Source organism: Heterocephalus glaber, unplaced genomic scaffold (genome assembly GCF_053883595.1).
Source record: "Heterocephalus glaber isolate CG9 unplaced genomic scaffold, H.glaber_assembly_v1.0 deba00000281, whole genome shotgun sequence".
NCBI classification, from domain to species: Eukaryota; Metazoa; Chordata; class Mammalia; order Rodentia; family Bathyergidae; genus Heterocephalus; species Heterocephalus glaber.
In genome coordinates, this window is record NW_028258139.1 from 17,207,283 (window position 1) to 17,230,535 (window position 23,253).

Here is a 23,253-nt window from a genome sequence, read left to right on the forward strand (position 1 = left end):
GTCTTGGTTCATTCACCCTTAGACAGGGTACGATCTGTCCCATGTGACTCTGAAGCTTCTAAGAACTTTCTGGCTGTCATGGAATTCCTTGAGCCATAGACCCATTCACACACTTTTCTTCCTGTGTGCCTGTCTCCTAAGTTCCCCTTTTCATAAAGACACCAATCATATGGGGCTAGGGGTCACCCTGCTATGTGTGAGTTCATGTTACTACATGTACAAGGACTTTATTCTAAGTAAAGTCACATTCAGAGGGCCTGGGCATTGGAACTTCCATGCATAAATTTTGAGGCACCACAATTCAACTCACAACACTCCACATGTTGATAAATTTTTTGACCATTACCCCTGCCTGTATGTGCAGCTAGGCAAATCCTTCTCTTATCTGTGAGTAACCCAAGAGAGAATGAAAGAGGAAGATAGAAAATCGGCATGTAGGAACCTAAAATTGTGTAGAGAAAAGCAGACAATCAAGAGACCTAGTGAACAGGAGCTATAGGTGGCAGATGCCTGAGTAACAAGACTTGCTATTTTATAGTAAATTTTTTTGTTTAATAGGTAAAAGGAATTCTGTCCTCAAAGACAATATAACAGTAAATGCCCAAATGAGTAGCATAGTCTTTTATTATCATTATTAAGTACTCTCATTGCATGTCACACTTTTCTGTGACTGGCATTGCAGGATGTTTGATTACAACAGCGTCAACCCAAATGTGACATGGGATGACAATCGGCATCCCTCTGCTCCACTATAATCCCCTGAGATCACTGTCCTAATGCAGTCTGTCCTTGTCCCAAATGTCCTTAGGCAGTGATCAACTTTTGTCCACTACCTCCATTTATAGTTGTGATTGTGAACATGTGCAGAGGTTGAAAACTTTCATGTTGCTTTTGTTAAAATCTACAGTCCCACAGGGGTGGGAAAGGCCCATATGACAACAACTTTACAACCACTGGCTTCTAAAAATTACCAGGAGATTCTGTGCTTGGTAGTGCATGTAGCATTAATATAATTCATTCACTGAGTTTTCTCCAAACCTAAGGCAGGTGCAGTGACTCCCCACTTACCAATGAGAAATGGAGGCAGAGAGGCAAAGTAACCTGCCCACAGTCATGTAGTGGGTATGCAGCAAAGCCAAGATTCTGAGTCAGGCAATCTGGCTTCAGAGTCTGCAGCTGAAGCACCTACTCTGGCCCTGTGTGTACCAGATTTCCTGTCATAAAGGTCATTCTCGCCTTGGAACAATAGTTTGATCCTCAGAACTTTTGGGCTGGGGGCTGTGGCCTCTGCTGTCAAGCAGCACAAGGACCCGAGGGTCTCCTTAGCTCCTTAGAAGACAGGGATGTGAGGAGTGGCCCCATGGCCCAGGAAGGAAGCAGGTCTCAGTTCTAAGAGGCATTAAGCTTAGAGCCCTGGTGGCCCCCTGTATGGCACTGTATGGAAATGTGCCTTGATTCTTACCCTTCCTGACAGGGGAGAGCCAGAGGGAGAAGGATGAGAGATCATTTCCATAGGGATGAGGCAGAGCACATATTTTTAGCGGACACAGATGGATTAGTGGGCGGAGGACGAGGGAGGGGTGGCATGCAGCACTCTCTGGAAGGGCTGAGTTTACATCCCAGCCAAGAAGACGGCTTGCCGCTCCCAAATCAGTCTGTAATATCATCGGTCCAGGCAGGGCCATGCTTTCTTGGTGCCTCAGTTTCCTCATCTATGATATAAGAATAAAGGCATCTATGCTGCACAATTCCTGAGAAGATCTGGTGTGACGAGGCCCCTGAATATTTATGGTCATGTGTGCACTTTTTTGGCACGAGGCAGAGTCTGTAGTTTTTTTTTTTTTAATCACAATCCCACAAGCCATTTCCTTAATGTGGACCAGAGCAGTAAGGGATAGATAGGGTCTGGGCAACTTTGCTCAAGCAGGTTGCTTAGCTGTCCACTCCCTCAGTTTCCCTATTTGTAAAATGGAAGTGATGTTGGTGTCTGATGGTAATGCACGTGAAGGTGGTCTGGTATAGAAGAAATGCCCAGCTGAGAGCGACCGCTTTGAACTGTAACATGTTTCTCTGAAGCTGACACATGTGTGGATACATGCTTCCCAGACTATGGCGGATTAGCACCTTTTGGCTAAAGAGAGTGGGTCTCTATGGTGTTCTTGGCTCATTCACTCAGCCAAAAGCCTCTGGTGCCTGGCAGAGTTCTAGATGCTGGGGACATAAAGAGTGACAAGGCACAGATTTTGTGTTTGAGTTACTGGGTTACTCATGGCAGGGAGCAGAGCCAGGCAGAGTGAAAGCATCCAGTGAGAATGAGGACATGACAGTGAAGGGCAGAAGAGGCAGCCAGCTCTGCCTGAGGAAGTTGAACTGTGAATTTTAGGCTCAACAGGAATTTGCCTGAGCCTGAAAGGGGATTGCTAAGAGTGTTTTTAGCTTTCTGAATTTTGTACTACCACGGATCTTATGGTATTTGTCAATGTTACAAATGTGTACAAACACGCATCAGCTTAGAGAACATTAAAACTGAGACAGCCAGCCCTAAAACCTGGAGTGAATGGACCTTCCACTCCAGAGCTGTATGACTTTGCATGAAGCATTTTTCCATTTGTGCCTCAGAATCTTCACCTATAAAATGGGATTATAATGATGCCCTTGGTGGAGGAATAAAATGAGACAAACCTGTGGACCTGCTCTCTCAGCCAAGAGCAACTCCATGGTAGTATGAGCAATTATTTGTAAATTGGGTTGTGCTAGATGGGGTGTTTCTTTCATAACAGCAGGAGTTGAAGGATGAATGGATGGATGAATGAATGTGGTCATAATTATTTACTGTGCCCATGTTGTGGGTGCCAGTCACTGGGCTGGGCCTTTATATACCCATGGCCTCACTTAACTCCACAACAACATTATGAATTAAATATTGCAAGCTCCTTTTACAAGCTGAGAAGCATCCTCTGAGGAATGAAGTGGTTTACTGAGAGCCATGCTGGCCTGAGGAAGAACAGGGTATGTGAAATCAGGTACTGCACATGCAGTGATTTCTTTGTTCTGATGTCCTGCTCTGTGATGCCCTGGCACACCATTTTGGCAGAATGATGATTTCTGTTTCTTCCACCAGGGAAACAATGGATCACCAGGCTCCCCAGGTGACCCTGGCCATCCAGGAACCCCCGTGAGTAAGAGAACTGCTTCACTGCTAGTTGAACTGACAGCCACAGGGCAAGGTCAGCAAGGCCATGTCGCTCATGTCTCAGAGTGTATGGCTTCTGGGAGATCTGGGTGTGAATGATAGAAAGAGACCGGAGACAAAAGCAGCCAGGGAGGACCTTGTTCAAAGCTTAAAATACATGTGATTATGCCTCAGGCTATCTGCTATCTTCAACCACAGGTATCTACAGCAATTAAACACTAAAAAATGTATAATAGTGTTGCACAGTGGGTATTTGATGGTTTTAGAGAATGGACAGGCAGTCAGGTGGCAACCCTGACCTTCTCAGATGATGGGGTAAGTGTGCAGCATGTAAATGGAGAAGGGGCCAGGGACAGTGGACAGCAAGCGGGATCAGTGGGTGGGTAGCAGGAAAGGGCGGTGTGATAACTAGCAGCATCCAGGTTAATGGATAGAGCATTCAGGGTTCAGGCCCGGTTGGTGGGGAGACATGGTAGAAAGATGGTTCTTTAATGGGTTGGATCTGAGACTGGATAAGTCCAAGTCTGGCCACAAGTCTCTGCCCAGCACAACCTTCTTGTATTTTTATTTACTAAAACTGACAATCATGTCCAGCAGGCTGACTTCAAATATGGTGGGTCAAACAACAATTTTCTAGGCAATGTGCCAGCCAGTCTCAGCCAGCTGATTGTTGGAACTATGGAGTCAAGGTGACTAGAAATTCACCAGTGCTGGGTAAAGTGGGCAGTGGAATGACACTCAGTCACCCTGGAGGAGACCCTTCTCCTGTCTGACCAGGCACAGCTGTGCCTAAGGAATCAGCCTCCCTGTTGATCTTAGTGACTGCCACCAGCGGCTGTGGTGTGGAGCCTGATGAGACATGTCCAATGGGGTAGGACTCACACTATGCGAAGCTGGGCCCAGAAAAATCAGCCCACCGATGGTGGCTTCTCAGAGAAGTTGAAATTGAAAGATTCCCAAAGGCCTTTCTCAAAGACGGAACCAACCACAGCATGAGCCTCAGCCCCTTAGCATCTTAGTGGAAAAAAGGCTACCACTTCCCTATAGGACATTGTTTTGGACGTGTGTGTGTGCGTGCACACGCGCTTTCTTGTACTGGGGATTGAACCCAGACCTTCCCACTGAGCTACAGCCGCAGTTCTTTTTACATTCTATTTTGAGACGAGGTCTTTCTGAGTCACTATGTGGCTCAGGCTGGATTCAAACTTCGGATCCTCCTGCCTCAGCCTCTCAAGAGTGCTGGAATTATAGGCGTGTACCACCACCCTGGTTCCTGGAGAACTCCTTGAAGTTCTACTTACAACTGGGTGTTTCTCTAAACATCTGTCCCATTTTGTGTTTGTTACCTTGGGTGAAAAGACCATCAGCTGTTTATGGAGACTTTTCTCATCTTCTTCCCTGCTGTAGCAATGCTATTGAGATTTCCAAGACACCACATCTCTCCCTGACCCTCTCTTCTCCATCACGGGAAAAGCCCTCGTCTTCTGTTTGTGGATGTTTCGAACCTTCAGAGTTGTGAGGAATCAAAAGGTTTCGGAATCTGCTTGAGTTGACACTTCACCTTGAAGAATTAATTTCCTCTTTTGCCTTTGCAGGGCCAGAAGGGAAGCAAAGGAGAAAATGGCAACCCAGGACTTCCTGGCTTCCTGGGCCCTCGAGGGCCTCCGGTAAGCAGAGAGCCTCCATGGGGACCATAAAGCCCAGATCCAGGGTAACATCCACGTTCAGTATCCTAACGATGTGGTGGGGGCTCAATGTGCCTCGTGATTTTGGAGACAGTGGGGGATTCAGAGGTCCTGCCTGCCCCACTGCTGCCTACTCATTGGTCATTAGGAGGGTCTTCTAACACTTCTGTGCCTTGGCTGCCTCAGCACTCAAATGTCTGTAGCAGATCCCTGGGCTCTGAGGACCACATGAGATGACCCAGGGAAAGGGATTCAGTGTTGTCTGACCCAGCATGGTGCTCAGCACATAGAAATGATTGCCACGGGGCTATGGTGGGTGGTGATGGTGGTTAGACTCCTAGAACTTGAAGGACCCTGAGAAATCATTTTAAAGATGGGCAAGTTTGGGCCACAGGGTAAAAACTTGTTGGTGGCTTATCGAAGGTCACATGCTAGGTTTGTGCCCAGCTAGTGGTTGAGTCTGAATCTCCTGATTGACAGCTTAGTGCAGGGAGAAGCTGCTGGGTCTTCCCGGTTGGATTCCACACCAGTCCCTGGTGCATTCTGCATGCCTGGCCATACCTGAGAATGCTGACCACATGAGGGCTGTGTGCACCCCCTTTTGGTAGAGGTTCTCCACATTGCCCGCCTCCATCTCCTGTTTAGTTCTGACGCTCTGCAGTGACAGCTCTTTTACGCAGGTTCCCCTCTTTCACTCTCTCCTGCCCTGCTGCCCACATACCTCCTGACTATTCAATGGTGTTTACTCGGGTGTGTTCACACACTCACTTCTTTCTCTATGCCTTTGTTGACGACCTGGCTGCCACTGTGTAACCATGTACCCATTCTTTACACTTAGTATCCTTTACCTGTGCACATAGTAGGTCATTTTGCCAGGCCTTGCTACACATCTGCCACTGTTCTGAATACTTTACAAATACCAAAGCATCTAAGTCTCATGGAACCCTGTGAGGCAGGCACAACTACTCTTCCCATTTTGCAGATGAAGAAACTGAGGCACAGAGCACTAAAGGAGATCATAAAGACATTGTTTAGGATCACAAAGCTAATAAGTAGAGGAGCCAGTATTTGCCCTCAGAGCCCAGTGTCTTCTTGGTGTCTTGCCTTACACACTGTGAACTTGCTCCTCTGTGGGTCCTTCCTCCCAAAACCAGACAATTTATAAAACTGATGTTCAGGAGGCTTTAGGGTGGAACCAAACCTATCCCATTACCCAGAAGCCCAAAGCCTGGGGTCCCCCTTCCCATACTGGGACTCCTCACACTTGCGATGCTCTGCACAGACTGAGCAGATGATGATGTTCCAGATGTCCTTGGTCAGGTGGGCCATCAGTTGCTGTCTTTGTTGGAACATGACTTGAATGAAAATGACCATTTTGAAGATAGTTGCATTACTCACAATATGCCAATGCCACAGAACCAGCTGGTAATCTTTCCTGTTTCACAGGGAGAAGCAGGAGAGAAAGGTGTGCCAGGCAAAGAGGCAAGTATCACACTGCTCCTCCCTTGGAGACCCTTCCCATGGGAGCAGAGGGCAGGACTCATGGGTAGGCAGCCTGCAGTAGAAGGCTCTCCGCTCACATAATGCTTTGTTGTCATTGTGTTGAAATGATGAATGCTTTTTGAACACGGGGTCACATTTTATTTTGCATAAACTCTCACAGGTTATATAGCCACTGGGATGCTATCGGATATGTCTCTTTCCTTGTCTCACCCTCAGCATCCACTCCATCAACAAGTCCGGTCAGCTCTGACTTCACAGATGCCCACCCTCTGTCCTGTCCAGCCCTCCCCATTGCTTCCCCCCGGCACCTGGTGTAACCTATCATCCTCACTTCCTGCGACCATGGCAGTGGCATCCGGTGGCTTCCTCTGTCCAGCCTTGGCAAGCCAGAGGCCTGTGGTCCATGAGGAGGTCATGCCACTTCACAGTTTAGACCTCAGGCTTGTCCTCCCTCACACTCTCAGTGGCATCCAGGATGCTCCAGCCCCCAGTGAGCTCCTGATACTCTGGAATTTTAGGCCCCGAATTGCCAAATTCTTTCCTCAGAGGCCTCCTTTCAGAAAGCCCATACCCTGCTCTCCCTCTGCCTTCCAAATGGTTCCAGGTCTGGGAAGCATTCTCCCCTGGCCCAGCCATGGCCTGCTCACAGGGCATATCATGCACACATCTAGGTGTCCCTCTTGCTTACTGGATTGAGATGGAGAGAAATTACCCCCAACTTCCATTTTTGAGGGCTTCTTCAGCCCCATGTGATAACAGTTGAGCTGCTCTCTATGTAAGTGATCTCTGGCTCCCTATAGCTTTTCAGAGGGCTAATCAGCCATGCAAGGTCTTCCTAGACCTGACCACACTGTCTTTATCTCATGTGCCTTCCTGCCTTTTGCTGGACCACATACAGTGTCCTTGCGTTCCTCGGGGCTTGGTCTTCACCCTCAGTCTACCTGGAGAGCCTTTCCTATCTGCTCTCTCTGTTCGATGTAATCTGATCTTCAAGGCTTTGTGCTCACAACACCCAAACTCATGCTCTTTCTCCCAGGGCTGAGGAACACCTTCCCTTTCTATTACAAAAACCAAGTCCTCCTATGTTGTTTAGAATTCTGCCCATATCTGCATCTTAGCCGGGTGATGAGGACAGAGACCACGTCCCACCCTCCCCTTCCACAGGGTGAAAGTGGTGCCCACATGAGTGGGCGTAGTGAGTTTCTGGGCTAGGATGGCTGCTTTGGCCAGGCTCTGAAGAGCTGGAGAACATTTGCCTCCCTGGACCAACACAGGCTCTGTTCCCTGCTGGCGGGACAGGAGCCACTGGGGAGCTTGCTCCCCAACTATTAAACCCCTGGTCGGTACCTTTTGGACAAGGTAGGTTTTGAGATGGGGAGATAGATGTGAGAGAAAGGAAGAAGCCCAGGTCTCACTTCCCCAAAGCTTGTTTTCTGAGGGTAAAACAGACAAGGACACCTTTGCCCCGCATCTGGGGAGAAGACAGATGTCACCTGGCAGGAATGTGACCCAAGTTTAAGATTGGACATGGTCCAGAAGAATCACACAGAGGCCTGGAGAGCAGGGACCAGGGAATCGGGTCCAAGAAAGGAAAAGGACAACCAAGTGGCGAGAAGCAGGGGTGGCAGGGAGCCAGGTGTCTCAGCAAGGGGGACCAGGGGGCTGTCTCCCTTGCTTCTGATGGACCTACTATCCTGGGGGCTGTGGGTACTTAGAAGACTTGCCAGGTTCAGTTGGGTGGAGAGGGCCTGCTAGGGGCCAATCTGAGCCTGGGTCCGTTAGTTGTCTGGCCAGCAGGTGGGGCTGGGGTACTGACACAGGGAAGATGGTGAGCAGAAGCCATGGCTCAGCCTGCTCCCTGCAGTGAGGACAGTAAGTCACTGGGGTTGGCTGGACTAGAGTCAGCTGGGGCAGCAGGCACCATGTGCACATATTAAAGACAGTTGATGTTGGTCCTTGGGGCAGCCAGGGGGAGGTTCATCCTTCAAGGTGGAGGAGGAATCCAAAGAGGCTCAACTATAGGTTGGTGCTGTCCTTGGCCAAGGGTGGGAAGAGTAGGAGGAAAGGAGTGAGGAGGAAGTGGGCCAGATTTCTGACATCTGCATAAACCAGGTGGAAGCTCGGGGGAACCTTGTTTCTCTAGGACCTTTGTCCTCAGCACACAGAACTGTGTAGAAGAACCAGGACAGGCCAGCACGGTGGCCCTGGTGCAGTGTCGCCTTGGTCTCATTGCAGGGTACTCCTGGGAAACCCGGAGAACCAGGAGCCAGAGGAGAAAGGGTAAGTGTGAGGAAGGCAGGTACCGCACACACTGAGTGTGACCTTCCACAGTGGCAAATTGACTTCAAGGCTGGCGTTTGTCCCAGGGTGGTTAAGAAGCCACCCAGCTGGGGAGGCATCTCATGTGGTAGCTGCCGATGACTGTTCCCTGGGGAAATCTGGAGCCCAACTAAAGGGGTCTTTACCCTCCCCCATATTTTTGTACTCAGTGTTTTTCTGCTCTTCTTTTTGGTTATTTTGAGGAATAAAATCATGATCATAATTACAAATGCAAAGGCAAGTGTGGGGAGATGTTGACAGATTTCCTTCTCCCCCCTCTGTGTGAATGCTCCTGCATGATGTGCCTGGCTCCCAAAGTGCCAATTTGCTGGGAGCCAGATTTGTCCCTGGAGGTGACAAGGGAACAGATTTTCCCATAATGAGTTGCCTTGGTGCCACACTCAGACATTTCATTTCTCCAGAAACCAAGATGTAAAAGTGTGTGTGTGCGTGTGCGTGTGTGTGCGTGTGCGTGTGCGTGTGTGTGTGCGCACAGGTTAGCCACAGGGGGTGGGAAGCACCCTCACACTCACCAGGGATGCTCCCTTGAGCATCTCTGTGGGTCTCACTGGGCTGGTCCGCAGGCCTGTGTTTGGTCAGCCTTCAAAGACAGGGCCATCACTCCACTCCCACTTGTTTTTCTCAGTCCTGCAATGAATTTATCTTGGCTTTCTTTGCAAGTTGGATGGGTGGGGAGCTGGCCACGGTGGAGACAAGGAAGGAAGCAAAGTCTCAGGCATTGCACTGCTCAGGGCTCTCTCTCTCAGCCTCCCAAGGACTTCAGTTCCACTTTCCCAAGGCTTCTGGTTCCCAAATGATGGAGCCTGGGAGGGGCCATGGCTGAGAGGCTCTGGGTCCTCAGCAGAGCATCCTCCAGGTCCCCTTGAGCATTGCTGTGGGCTGAGGGCTTGAGTTTTGGGGTGCAGTCAGGGAATTCAGACCGCAGATAGGAACCTCTTCTCTGATAACAAATCAATAAAAACAGAGCTTGCCTTTCCCTTGCTAAGTGGTTTCAGGGAATAGTGCCAGGTGCCCTTAGGTTCCCAGGGATGTTTGAAATATGGGACACTCTTCTCACTGCAAAGTGACGGGAGACCTTTTTTTTTTGGTACTGGAGATCAAACTCGGGACCTTGCGCTTGTGAGGCAGGCAGCAGAACCACTGAGCTAAATCCCCGGCCCTGGGAGATCTTTAATGAGTAGGAACTGCTGTTCACTTGTGCAAGGGGTGTGGCATCCAGATGTATGAGGAACCAGAGTTTTTAAAGAGCCCTGCAGTCATGATCGCAGAGAGATTACACTGCCCCTGTGGAGTGCACCACACCTGGAGGGCTAAAGGCGCTCCCTCCGATCTGGCTGAAGTAATCATTTCATTCACTGCTTTTCTGAGTATTGTTGAAATTTTAGCTGCAAAATAAGGACATAACTAAACGTGAAAACTGCAGACAACTAAGGCAGTGAAAGTTCTTCATCCCTTCCATCCCTCTCTTGACCTGCCCTTCCATGGCCCAGGGCTGTGTATCTGCTTTCATCCCCGGGAGTCCCTGAACAGAGAAAAAGGGCTCTTACAAGCATGCCTTGCCTTGCCATGTACCCTCCCCACTCTGGATAGATCCCTCTCGCCACCTTTTTAAATTTGCTCCAGCCACTTCCCCTGAAGCACATACCTGGGATTCTGTTTCAGAACTGAGCAGTTTCCCTCCTCTCAGGCTCCAGGTCATGTTCCTGCCAAGGCAAGTTGCTGGTTACTATCTGTTCCTCTTCTTTCTCTCCCTGGCCCTCCCCCTCTGCTGTAGGCGGGCCATGGGGTTTCTTACACTCCAAGTCCATAAAGGTGGCTTCCATGTGTTCAGACCCGTGGACCACTGGCAGGAGCTGAGCAGCACAGTGCTGCATGGGCACCAAGGACTGGGCTTCCTGCCATGTACCATCCTGCTCCTAAAGCACTGATCTTGCACCCCAGGCTCTGGGTCAGAGGGGAGCACATGTGTCCAGGCAATGAGCATGGCTGTGGGATGGGCCTCTGAGAACACAACAGAGCAAGGGCACTGTAAAGGAGGGCCTGTGAAAGGGAGCCATGCGTGTCCCTCCAGCTGGTAGGGGGCAAAGCTGCACACAGGTTGCAGGTGACAGCTGGCCTAGGCTCCAGGAGGGACTGCACTTTGGGGGGCAGCGTTGGAGTGGAAAGTTCTTTCTTCTGAGGTGTAAGGTGAAAAGCACTGCTCCCCCTTTTCATCCACCACAGACAATGAACCCCCTGGATAGCCTTCCACAATGTTATATGTATACCCATCAAATATGCTACTGTTAAAATACTGTAGACATTGTTCTACATCCAGAATTTCTGTGTAGCAACACAGGCTGCTGAGCATCCACAGAGGCCCCTTGGCCACAGCCCTGTGTTTTGGCAGCTCAGTGTTCTGCGGTGTGGATATGCTTCCCACTGTCCCCCGTGACAGGCATGTGAGGGGCTCCCTTATGGGTCCTGGAGCTGGGAAGTCAAAGCTCTCCCGAACCTCTGTAGATGATCTCAGCCCCTACTCCCTCATCTGTACAATAAGGATGTTGGTGGGATGATTCTTACCCCAGGTCACCCATAGCTCAGCCAGGACCAGGCCTCCCTTGGAGTCTCAGGAGATAGCAGAAGCAGCTCTAGGCTTGTTATCTTTCCATGCTTGGTCTACATGCTCACGTGGTTGTCTTCTCCTCTAGGGAGACCCTGGGATCAAAGGCGACAAAGGACTGCCTGGTGGGAAGGGTCAGCCTGGGGACCCTGGAATCCCAGGCCACAAAGGTCACACAGGTCTGATGGGCCCCCAAGGACCACCTGGGGAAAGCGGACCAGCCGGGCCCCCAGGGCCTCCGGGCCAGCCTGGATTTCCAGGACTGAGGGTAAGGATGTTGACCTCACTGCAGATTAGGGCCTCTTCTGGGCCCATGGGAAACCAGGGATGTGGGGGAGCCTTTGAAGGGAGCAGGTTACAGATCCCTGTCTGCCAGGGATGGCTGTGTGTCCAGGGGAAGGTCACCTCCTTCTCCGAGGCTGCCTTTCCTTGATGCCAAAAGGGATAAGAAAGTGCTCTTCTGTTTTGCTATTCGTAAGTAAAATAATGTGCATAGATTAAGAGGTGCTCAAAAATATAGTCACCTTTGTCCAAATGGAAATAGTCCTCTAGGTTTTGTTCCTTGGGCCATAAGACTCTTCTACCCCAGGACCCTGTGCTGAGGTTCCTGAGAAGACTCCAGCTCTCAATGGTCCGAGTTTTACTGCAGGATGGTTCCCCATCTGTTCACTGCTGCCCTGGCTGCCCTTCTTGCTGTCTTCCTGGAGTATTCATTTATTGTCCTCAAATGTAAAAAGAAATACTTCTTTAGAGTCTTGGGTTTTTTCTTTCTTTTAACATATTTTATTCTAGTTGCAAAGTTACTGTTTTACAAAGCCTTTTAACTGTACATTGGCTATAAAATGATAAAAGCCAAGTAATTCCAGCACTTGGGAGCCAGAGGCAAGAGGATCACAAATTCGTACTCAGCAAGGCCAACTTAGTGAGACCCAGTCTCAAAATTTAAAATAATAATAATAATGATAATAACCAAAAAGACTGATAATGTAGCTCAGTCTGAAGGTCCTCGGTTTAATTCTCTGTTCTGAAAAGGAGAAAGAAAAAGTCTAGGTCCCTGGTCGATAGGATGTTAGTGGGACCTGGTTGCCTAGTCCCTGTGACTGTCTATTCCTCCTCAACAACACCCCTGTCCTCTGAGAACACTCACATTCCCCAGCGCACAGGTGTGTGTGGCTCCATGGCCCTGCCAGTCCTGATGCTATGCAGTTTCATTGATTTCTGGTGGTTGTGGTCCACTGAATCAGGATCAAGTAGGGGGCTCAGCTGGCTTCCAAAGCCCCTGGAGCCTCGCCAAGTTCTCCACATCCTGCTGCTGTGGGTAGCAAGGGACTTTTGAGATGATCACAGAGGAATCTTGGCCAGGAAGAAACAAGAGAGTAAGGAAATAGAATTCATTTCTTGCATGCTAGGTGCTGGGGAAGAGAACGGGGTGTGGTAGGACCCCAGCCTTTCGGGCTGGGCTCTGCCCTGAAGGTGTCAGGAGGGATGAGCCCCATGAGGCATGAAGACTGTTCTCCTAGATCCTGCTGAGAATTGCTGCCATTGTGAGCCAGGGACAGCACTGTATCTCTCTGCTGGACAAACTCTAGCTTCTGTGCCCAGAGCATCAGGATTGGTCAGATACTTGCTGAGAGCCAACCTGGACATCATAGGAACAATCAGACCCTGGGAATCCGAGGGGCCAATTAAACATGACTTCATGCACGATGAAGCCACCCACAGTCTGTGTCCTGGAGGGGGACAAGCAGGGGAAGATTGGGGTCCAGACCTCCCAGGACCTGTGCTGGAAGAGTGTGGGTGTGTATTTATGGGCACAGGGGGATTGGCCAGAAGGAAGCCCAGAGAAGGAGATGGAAGGGTGTGAGGGGAAGGGCTGCGGTGGATAAGAGAGTGGAATCCAGGCCACCACATACAGGGAGTGAAGCTGCTTTAGGACAGAGAGGAAGGCATTATGGGTATGTGGAGGGCAGTGCTAGGAGGACGTGCTTCCCGGGTATAGGTTGCCCATGGATTTCCGTGGACTTCTTCCTTTCTGAGTCATTAGAAGACATGCACAGTGTGTGTTACTATGAACGCAAATAACGTCACCTGCCCTCTCCTAGGGGGAGTCTCCATCTGTGGACACCCTGCGGCGGCTTATTCAGGAAGAGCTCGGGAAGCAACTGGAGAGTGAGTAGCTGGACTTTGTGATCTCCTTGCTTGCTTCCATCCTCCATGACTTACGCAGTTTGGAAGGCGCCCGAGGAGAGGAGCAGCTCACACATGGAGTAACGAGGCTGGGGAAGGCCTTGGGGACCCTTAGCCGAAACAGATTTCCTCTGCAGAGCCCTTCTAGAATGGGCAGTCAGCTTCAGCTTGATTGCCTCTAGTAACAGAGCCTGACATGTACAAAACGACCTCTTTTGGCATCATTCACATATGCTGTGCATTCAGTCATTTATCTAACCAGCTAGCGATGGTGGAGGCCTGCTATGGACCTGGTGGACTCATCCTAGTCCAGGGGAGGAGACAGATCAGTAAACAGACACAGTGGCTTCAGTCTCTGAGAGGAGTTCTGTAATTTACTCTGGAGTGGATAGCACTGAAAGAGAACAGAAGAAAGTACCTAAAACAGCTCTGAGGCAGGGGACCATGAGGACAGGCTTCCTGGAGGAGGGGGCGTTATTTGTGAGTTGAGATGGGATGAGACCCTAGACTAGTGATGGCAAACCTTTTGGAGCTTTTAATGATAATGAACAGCAGACTATAGCTTTGGCACCACTGCCCTAGACCGTTAGAGCAACATGAGTGAGGACCTCTGGGGGCCAGGGGCAGGGGTGGGCTTCTCCCTGAGTCAGGAGGAGTTCTTAGCTCCTGTATGTGTGACCGTGGAAGCCATCGAAACCGCACAAGGCAGACATGATTTCAGTCCAGAGGGTGAGGAGCAGAGAGGCTGGGCACCTTAGTCAAGGCTGAGCAACTGGAAACCCTGGTCAGGTTTCACTCTGCTGCAATCTGTGTTCCTCCGTGCACCACCAGGTTTTCTTGCATAATCATCATCCCACCTCCTCTCTGCTGGAAGGTTAGGAGAACAGGTCACAGGAGCCTGTGCAGGAAACGAGAGGAATGCATAACTACTTTCCAGAGCCAAATGGACAAACGTGAGGGCACATGTATTCATGGGGTCATGTCTTAGTGATTTTGCATCTTGTACAGGCCAGACTCTGTGCCATGTGTGAGAACACAGCAGGAAGCAAGATGACCTCCTGCCCAGTCCCCTGGGAGTCCAGGTGAACATGGCCCATGCTCTGACACAAGAGGGGAACAGACCGTGGCCTGGAGCAGACAGCAAAAGGGCTGTGTGTGGGCAAGGCAGGTGAGGAAGGAAGGTGACTAGGGGCCACAATGGGTCACACAGGTGGCTGGTCTGAAGGACTGGTAGGTGGAGAGCTCTGAGTCCTGCCTCCTGGCATTACGTGTATTGGTAACAAAAATGGTCCCTGGCCTTGTAGAATCTCCAGTCAATAGCAGGAACAAGACATTCTGAACTTGTCTGGGTGAAAGCATCTGACGAGCTAAGTCTGTTTTCCAAATGATCTTTTGAGAAAGAAGCATCGATTCCATTTAAAAATGAGCAAATCAAGGCTTAGGGAATGTGAGAAAATGTCACAGTCACAGAAGTAGACCTTCGTACCCTCCTGGCCTGGGAGAGAGCATAGGTGGGGGCAGTCAGGCAGGCCAGAAGACCTGTGTTGGCCTGGGTTTACTGGCCAACACCAGGCCCTGTCTTAGCCTCACCATCCACAGGGTGGGTGTTTGGACCTGGTTCTCAGACTGTGTGCAAATGAGGGTGGCTCTCAGTTGCCACTGAATAGGCACTGTCTCCCTGGTCAGAGAAAGGCATACCAGGCTGGCTGTTGGATCAATTTTGTCACCTTCATAGGGCACATGAGGGGTGTACGCATCTTCCCTAATCAGCATATCCAGCCCTTCAGTTTTAAATGAGGAATCTGATGTCAGTGAGAAAGTCATGAAGTAGCTTCCTGTAGGGCATTTATCTCTCCCTAAGCCTCAGTTTCCCCAACTGACAATTGGAATTGCTCCTGCTGCTACTGTGATCAATGCTACTGCTGCCAATACTACTCCTGCTGCTTCTACTACTACTACTATTCCTACTGGCAATGCTACTACTACTGCTGTCAATATTACTACTCCTACTGCTGCAACTATTGTCAGTACTATTACTGTTGCTGTCAGTACTGCTAATACTGCTGCTAGTACTATTATTACTACTGCCCAAACTACTGTAGCTTCTGTCAGTATTATTACTATTGCTACCAGTACTACTACTACCAATACTACTACTGCTCTGTCAGTACCACTACTATTGCCAGTACCACTACTATAGCCCAAACTGTGACTGCTTCCACTAGTACTATTACTATTGGCAATCCTACTACTACTTCCAAGAATACTACTACTGCTGCCATATTACTGCTATTGATACCACTATTATTTTTACTAGTGCTAATATTGATACTCCCCAAACTACTACTGCTGCCAATACTACTACCGCTGCTGCTCCCGATACTGCTATTCATGCTGCTGATGATACTATTACCACTGCTACTACTTCTGATAATGCTACTCCTACTAATGCCCACACAAATACAACTACTGCACTGAGTCCTGCTGCTGTGATTGACACTGGGATCTCCAGAGCAGTGACCCAGAGCCAGGCATTGTCTTTCTGGACTCTCTCATTTGCTCATCCTTGCACCAAGCTGCATAATAGGCATTATCCCATTGCCTGTCTTTTCCTGAAGGGGAGACTGAGGCTGAGAGAAGCCATGTGGCTTGTCCAAGGTCACAGACTGCTGCTGGTTGGATCCCTGGGGCTAAACCACTGGAAGGGTGTGTACTATGCTGTGCATGAGGGAAACTGGTGGCGTTGGTAGTCTTATGCAGTTGCTCTTGTACCCTTGGGTCCTAGCTTTGCAGTCAGTGGCCATTCTGCCCTTTGCCCTCTACCTCGTCTCATGGGATGTCTCTCTTCTTCCTACCCATAGGTAGACTTGCCTACCTCCTGGCCCAGATGCAGCCTGCACACATGAAAGTCTCACAAGGCAGACCCGGTCCTCCAGGACCCCCTGGAAAAGATGGTGTTCCTGGCAGGGCAGGACTCATGGGGGAGCCGGGCCGACCTGGCCAGGGGGGTCTGGAAGGACCATCTGGGCCAGTAGGTCCCAAAGGTGAGTGGGCACAAGAAGGAACTGCTTTATGGGCCACACGAGGCTTACAGGAGCTGAGAGTGAGGTGGACTGGGCTGAGCCTGAATTATCATTCTGTCCTACACCCTGGATTGTGACGTCCTGCCACGATGTTTTATATGTTTAAGAGGTTTTTATCCTTGATATTGTTGCAAAATTATGCTTCTGCTGTGAAGATTGAATCTGTTCCCTCCTGCTTTTTTGTCCTCTCTCCATCTCCCCTATGTAAGTTTCAGGGGCCTAAGGCAAAATGCCTCTTCTTCCCCCACCAAGTTTAGAGCTAACTGAGGGTTACAACACTTATGCTCCATTTCTTGGAGATCAGTGCCAGCTTTGAAATTGGATCCGATAGTGTTGAGCTGCAGCTAGAAGTGGCTGATAACTGTCCTGCTGGAGGACAGAGGGGCCTCCCCACCCAGCAAGGCTCTGGACAGCAGCAGGTCTCTCCCTCAGCAGAACTTGTCCCTCTTAACCCATCATGCCCTGCAGGCAGGGTAGAAAGCTGTCCCTCTCTGCAGGCAGGCGGGGATGAAGAGCAGAGAGGAAGGACCCAGAACCAAAGCCAGCAACTTGAGAATCCTCCATGTAGCTCCTTTCCTCCTATGCACACACTCATACACACACACAGAGGCATGCACACACACAGTCAAGCATGGGTGGAAAAGAAGCGTGTGGACTCCTTTTTGCTGTTGCTGGGTGACTTATAATTGGAGCATTGACTTATTTACTTATTCTCTATGTTTCTCTTAGTTGAAAGGCTTTTTGTTAAATTTGTGTGCCCTAATCTTACATATATCTGTTAATAAATATGAAATATGAAATAATAAATGAAATAATTATTCATAAAAAGAGTAAGGCAGAGGCATAGGAAGTGGCAGAGCATGGCAGAATGCTGACCAAATGTAATAATTAAAATCATAGAAATGAGTGGTCTAAAGACCCCATGAACTAGTAGCAGAATTTATTTATTTATTTATTTATTTATTTATTTATTTATTTGGTATGGGGGATCGAACTCAGGTCCTAGCGCTTCTGGGGCAGGTGGAGGAACCACTGAGCTAAATCCCCGGCCCAAGTAGCAGAATTTAAATTTAAGAAATGCATTTAAGAAATGTTTTGGAATCTACATGGTAAAAAACTGACTGATTAAAAATAGAGAGTTGAGAGAGGGAGTTTAATCAAATCTGTATAAGCTTAACTCCAGTACTGTCTAAATATCTTTCTGGGAGGAAATTGCCCCTCTGTCCTCTGAATATCAATCTTTTTTGTGCCTATGATGGTACTTATCACCTTCTGTCTTTGTTTCCATTTCATCTGTCTCATTAGACTTCAAGGTTGTTGAAAGTAAAGCTTCTTCTCACTTGTTATCTTAGGATCCATATCGCCTAACATGTTGAATTTGTGGATTCACAGCCCATTCCTTCTTCACTGAGATTGAAATTAAATGCTTTGAAAACACAAGGAAGTGTAGATAGCAATGAGGATGTTCATGTGGCTTCTTTATGTGCATAGGTGTGTGAGTGTGTGGGAGTGCATTTAGTGGCCTGTGTTGGTAGTTGTGCACATGAGTAATGTGTATAGGTGCATATGGAATTGTACTTGAGTGAAGGTCCCTTTATAAATATGTATATTTGAGGCTGTGTTTAGGAGGGAGATTGTGTTTATTCTGATGTTTGCATGTGTACATTTTGAGCGTGATTGCTCTTGAATGTTTGTATATACAAACGTGTGTATGGGAGCAAGGGAGGGGGCAGTGTGGAGGTTGTACGAGCAGGTGTGAGTGGTTCAGCTTCAGGGATGTGAGGTCACAGGCCTGCAGCCTGGGACTCTGCTCTGTCCTCACTGGCATCTCGACCACTAAAGGTATCTGTTTCTGTCAACAGGTGAGCGAGGAGCCAAAGGTGATCCAGGTGTACCTGGAGTTGGCCTCCGAGGCGAGACGGGATCCCCTGGCATCCCAGGTACAAAGTGTCTGTGGTCTTGGGGAGGGTGGATGTCAGAGTAGGGAGGAGGACACATGGCCATGCTCCTGTCTGTGGCCCTGTGGGGCTCAGGCCTGGGGTGGGGAGCAGGGTCAGCTGACCAGAAGGCAGAGCCCTTGCTCTTTATTAAATAGTTCCAAAGTTCTTGAGTTGTAGTCCAGGAATCAAAAATCCTGATAATTTATTGAATATTTCAAAATAGCTAGAAAAAAGGATTTTGATATTCCTAGCATGAAGGAATGATACAGGTTTGAGGTGATGACTATGCTAACTGCCCTGATTTGATCTTGAGATGTTATATAAATGTCCTGATATAGCATATTGTACCCCATAAATACTTACATTTATAAAATGCCAACTCACAATAAGTCCTGAGAAATATCCCTGGGGAAAACAAAGCAAAACAAACCAACCAAAACAGACCTGGGGCTAAATAAAGCTAGGAGATGCTGGGGACGATTCTCCCTTTCAACATTCCTGGTGCACATTAACTTCTTATAAGTGTTAAGCAGCCTCACAGGAAAGCGTGTTCATCTTGTTTAATTCCACGTTGTCCAAACTCACTGGAAGTAGAACCCTTTTTCTCCACTGCACACCTGTTCATGCCCTGTTAGGATCTCTCTCACTGTGCCTAGGAAATACTGACCATGTGGCAGATGGTCAGCTGTTCTGAGCTTAAGGGCCTCCTGGGTCTGGAATGCCCGGTGCTGATACTGGGATATACGTGGGAAAGTGGGGAAGACTGGGCCACTCTGCCCAGTGGCTGTGCGGGATGATTCCAGAGCACAGTAGTTATCGCACTGCAGGAGGAGGAGCAGGTGTAGAAGAGAGAAAAAAATTGTGTTTTTAGCAAGCTCCACTTCACTGAGGCATCTATATTTTTTATTTAGTTTTAGTTTACCTGTTCTGATTTCCATATTTTCTGAATATTGGGCCTCTACTCTAGATAATTTTAATTTTACTATTTATTATTTTATGACTTTCCAAATTCTGTACAGTTGGACATGCACCATTGTTGTTATTACTGAAGATAATTGGATGTAAATAATTTTACAGCTTGGCTAATTTCAAATAAGTTATAATATGAAGAATATTTTAAGTAGAACAATTTAAATAAAGATAAAAAGTAAAACAGCACATTTAGATGCAGGGAATTTATATCCATTTCTAACAAGTTAGCTCAGTGGCACACTTCAGTGGTTTCCAGTGGGACAAAAAAAATAACACTGCTGGTCTGAAAACATGATTGTATGTAGGACTGTCTGAAAGCACTAAAAGAATATGAAAAGTCTAAAGATACTTTCAAGGTAAAAGTTTACTTTCTGTTTATTTTATAAGGAGTATTGTAACAAGACTTAAGAGGGAATATCACTACCAGAGTTGGCCATGATACCTACCGCTGAGCTTCCCAGTTGCCAAAGTCCCCTCCAAAGAGAGAGATTGCTTATATATGAAATTATGATATGTCATATGTAGCAGGACAGAAGTTTTGATCTATTTAACTGTCAATTTCTTATATCGTGGATTCTGTCTTTAACCATGATTTTGCAGAACAGGTTAATGTAGTCAAAATGAAACCTGTAGATACATCTGAGACTATACGGCAGATTTGGGACAAGTTGCATGTTGGATAATAGAAGCTCAGTGGGTGTCTCTGAGGATATGTGCATAGGGCTGATGTTGGATGATCAGAGCTTGGTGTTCCAGTCAGAATCCAGAGGCATGAGCAGCGCATGTTCTGTCTGAGGACAATGCAACTGCTGAACACATGCTGAATGGGAGCAGGGGGTGAGGGGGCTTGTTTGCTGGACATGAGCTGAAAACTTCCTGTTTCTTTTACTCCTTGGGCCAGGTCAACCTGGGGAGCCTGGCTATGCTAAGGATGGAGTCCCAGGGAGTCCTGGCCCTCAAGGGGAGACAGGACCTGCTGGACACCCTGGCCCTCCAGGCCCTCCTGGCCCCCCTGGCCTGTGTGACCCCTCCCAGTGTGCCTACTTTGCCAGCCTTGCAGCCCGGCCGGGCAATGTGAAGGGCCCCTAGAAGATTCTAGAAAATCAGAAGACTGCAGTGGATTTCTGAAATTTGAGCTCATAGCCCAAAGGGACACCAGAGGCCTTGAAACATTTCAGCTCCTTCCTTCCCTCCTTTCCTCTCTCCCTTCCTTCCTTCCTCCCTTCCTTTCTTTCTTCCTTCTTTCCTTTCTTCCTTCTTTCTCTTTCATTTCAGTTTCTTGAGAGACCTCAGAATTATTAAAATCAACAGATGCTGCCGATTATCAGATTATTATATTATTACCTTTAATTATTATATTATTGTGTCATATGCTGATGCTTGTGAGTGTTTTCCCTCCCCTCTCAAACCAGGAACATGAGACAGTGGGCAGGAGGTGTTTCCCACTGCCCCTGACAGCACCATCTGAAGCAGGGCTGCTAATTTTAGAGACTCTTGGTGCTATGAAGCCCTGACCAGATACTTGCAGAATTTACCTCTTTCCCCAAAAGCAAACTTTGAGAAGTGGAGCCGAGAAGCTTCTGCTGTCAGCTGTACCCAGAAGTCACTCAGGAGGAAATAATCCCCAAATCACCACCTCCCAGGGAAGCAGGAAGAAGGACTTGTGGGCATGAGGAATGTTCTAGCCTGTGCAGGGAAAGCAGAGCAGAGAGCAGTGCCGGCCCTCGGTGGACAGCCGGCGTCCACAGTGTTTCAGCAGGGAGGCGATGTTATGGGGGTGGGCAGTGGCTCAGTGAGATCCTATGTTTGAGCCACCAATAGGGAAATGGGGGTTGAAGCAGCAGCTGGAGAGTGAATTTGTTTTCAAACCATGGGTAGGGTGCCTTTGAATCCTTCTTGTTGGTTTCCATCATATTAATTGTCAAATAAAAATGTTCAGTGGCTGCCCCAGTTTCCCTGATGGTGGGCTATTGGCTGTGGCACTGACTGAGGACTCTTTGTCCAGGTTCTGACTCTGCAATAATTGCCTTACCTGTATGTGTGTGTGACACGCCTGGCATGGGCAGGTGCTCAATAAACCAGAGTTTCCTTCTTAGCCCTCTTGGTGGTTGTTTCTTATCCCCAGCACCCCCCTGAATTTGAAAGCCACAGGCACAGTGAATGAGACTTGCTCCAAAGTCTACAGGTTCAGTCTTCATGCAGAGGGAATGAGCCAGTGAATATGTGCGTGTGACCGGGCTGGCTGGGTGATTTGCTGTCCTCCCTTTGTGGAAGCAGCTCCAGAGTTTACATTAGGGAAGCAGACACTGGGGCGTGTGGGACCACAGTGGGGTGAGGGGACAGCAAAGTAGAGATTCATTCTGCAAAACAGTGTGGCTATGGAGCAGGGATCGGCCACTGGCCTTACAGGGTAACAAACTGTCTGTGTGTGTCTCCTCTCAGCTGACTGACTGGTCCACCCATCCGTCCAAGCACCCATTAACCTAAGCATTCATCAGCCATTCACGTACCAGCAGCATGAGCCCATCACACCCCTCTTCTGTAGCACCCAGTACTGAGCTCTTCTTTTTAAAAATGTTTTATCAGGGATAAAAAATATTTAAGTACTAGAAACTTCTGATTGATTTAGTAACCAGGAGTATGAACATTCAAAGGTTTCCAATATCCATAAAGAGGTTTCCAAATTAGATCTGAGACCTATTCCTAGGGTTCAGCTGGCTGGTGCTGATTCTGGGGTGGGCGAGTGGGTGTTCCGAGGAATCAGCGTGTGCCAGTGCAGAATGAGGTGTTGTCCTTCTGATCCTTTACCCCATCTACCATCTCAGTTGGCTTTCAAAACGGCTTAAACCCTTTGCATAAAGGTTTTATCACCTTTGTAAATACATTGCAATAATAATTTGTAATAATGGAAGAAACAATCTCAGAGACCCCTAGGGTAACTTTTAAAGTATTTTTGACCATGAACACAGTAGGAGGCCTAATTTCTTTGTGACTAGTATGCATAGAAATATATATTATTACATATATACGTATATAGGAAAAATATATATCGGGAGCTTGTGATAAAATATTTACCCTGACCAAGCGTAATACCCTTTATGTTTGCTGTTATATTTCATTGTTGTTTTTAAAATATAATACCTATAAAGCAGCTTTAGGTTCACAGCAAAATTAAGAGGAAGGTACAGAGATTTCCCATGTACCCCATGCCCCCACATACACAAAGCCTCAGGTACAGTCAGAATCCCACACTAGGTATGTCTGTCATAATGGATGGAGCTACATTGTCTTCAACTAACCCACATACTTTTCGTTATGATTCACTCTGGATGGCTCAGTCCATGGGTTTGCACTAATGCGTGTATATCTGCCATTACAGTACCATATAGAATAATTTTACTGCCCTAAAAACCTTTTGTGCTCAGCCTATTCATCCCTCTCACCCCATTCTCTAACAACCATGGGTATTTTTACTGTCTCTATAATTGTGCCTTTTTCAGAACATTATGTAGTTGAAATTAGATAGTGTATAGCCCCTTTGCATTGGGTTCTTTTACTTAGTAACATGGAATTAAGATTCTTCTATGTCTTTATGTGTCTCAATAACTCATTTCTTTTCACTGCTGAATAATAGTCCATATCTGGATTTACCACAGTTTATGTATCCATTTATCAACTGGACATGGTTGCTTCCAAGTTTGGGTAATTATGAATAAAGCTCTTATGAATTTCCACGTATAGGTTTTAA

General features: G+C 48.0%; 1 protein-coding gene across 2 annotated transcripts in view; it reads left to right on the forward strand.

Annotated features, from left to right (window-relative positions):
- Positions 1–21,600, forward strand: part of Col22a1 (collagen type XXII alpha 1 chain) — a 254,572-nt gene extending 232,972 nt beyond the window's left edge. For both annotated transcript variants that reach the window (XM_021251585.2, XM_087187298.1), the window contains 9 exons: positions 3,122–3,175; positions 4,789–4,860; positions 6,325–6,360; positions 8,617–8,661; positions 11,412–11,591; positions 13,426–13,492; positions 16,372–16,554; positions 18,456–18,533; positions 20,407–21,600. In XM_021251585.2, the coding sequence (XP_021107244.2) occupies positions 3,122–3,175; positions 4,789–4,860; positions 6,325–6,360; positions 8,617–8,661; positions 11,412–11,591; positions 13,426–13,492; positions 16,372–16,554; positions 18,456–18,533; positions 20,407–20,594 (903 nt within the window). In that variant the 3' untranslated portion in view covers positions 20,595–21,600. The remainder of the gene's footprint in view (positions 1–3,121; positions 3,176–4,788; positions 4,861–6,324; positions 6,361–8,616; positions 8,662–11,411; positions 11,592–13,425; positions 13,493–16,371; positions 16,555–18,455; positions 18,534–20,406) is intronic.
- The last annotated feature ends 1,653 nt before the right edge of the window (positions 21,601–23,253 follow it).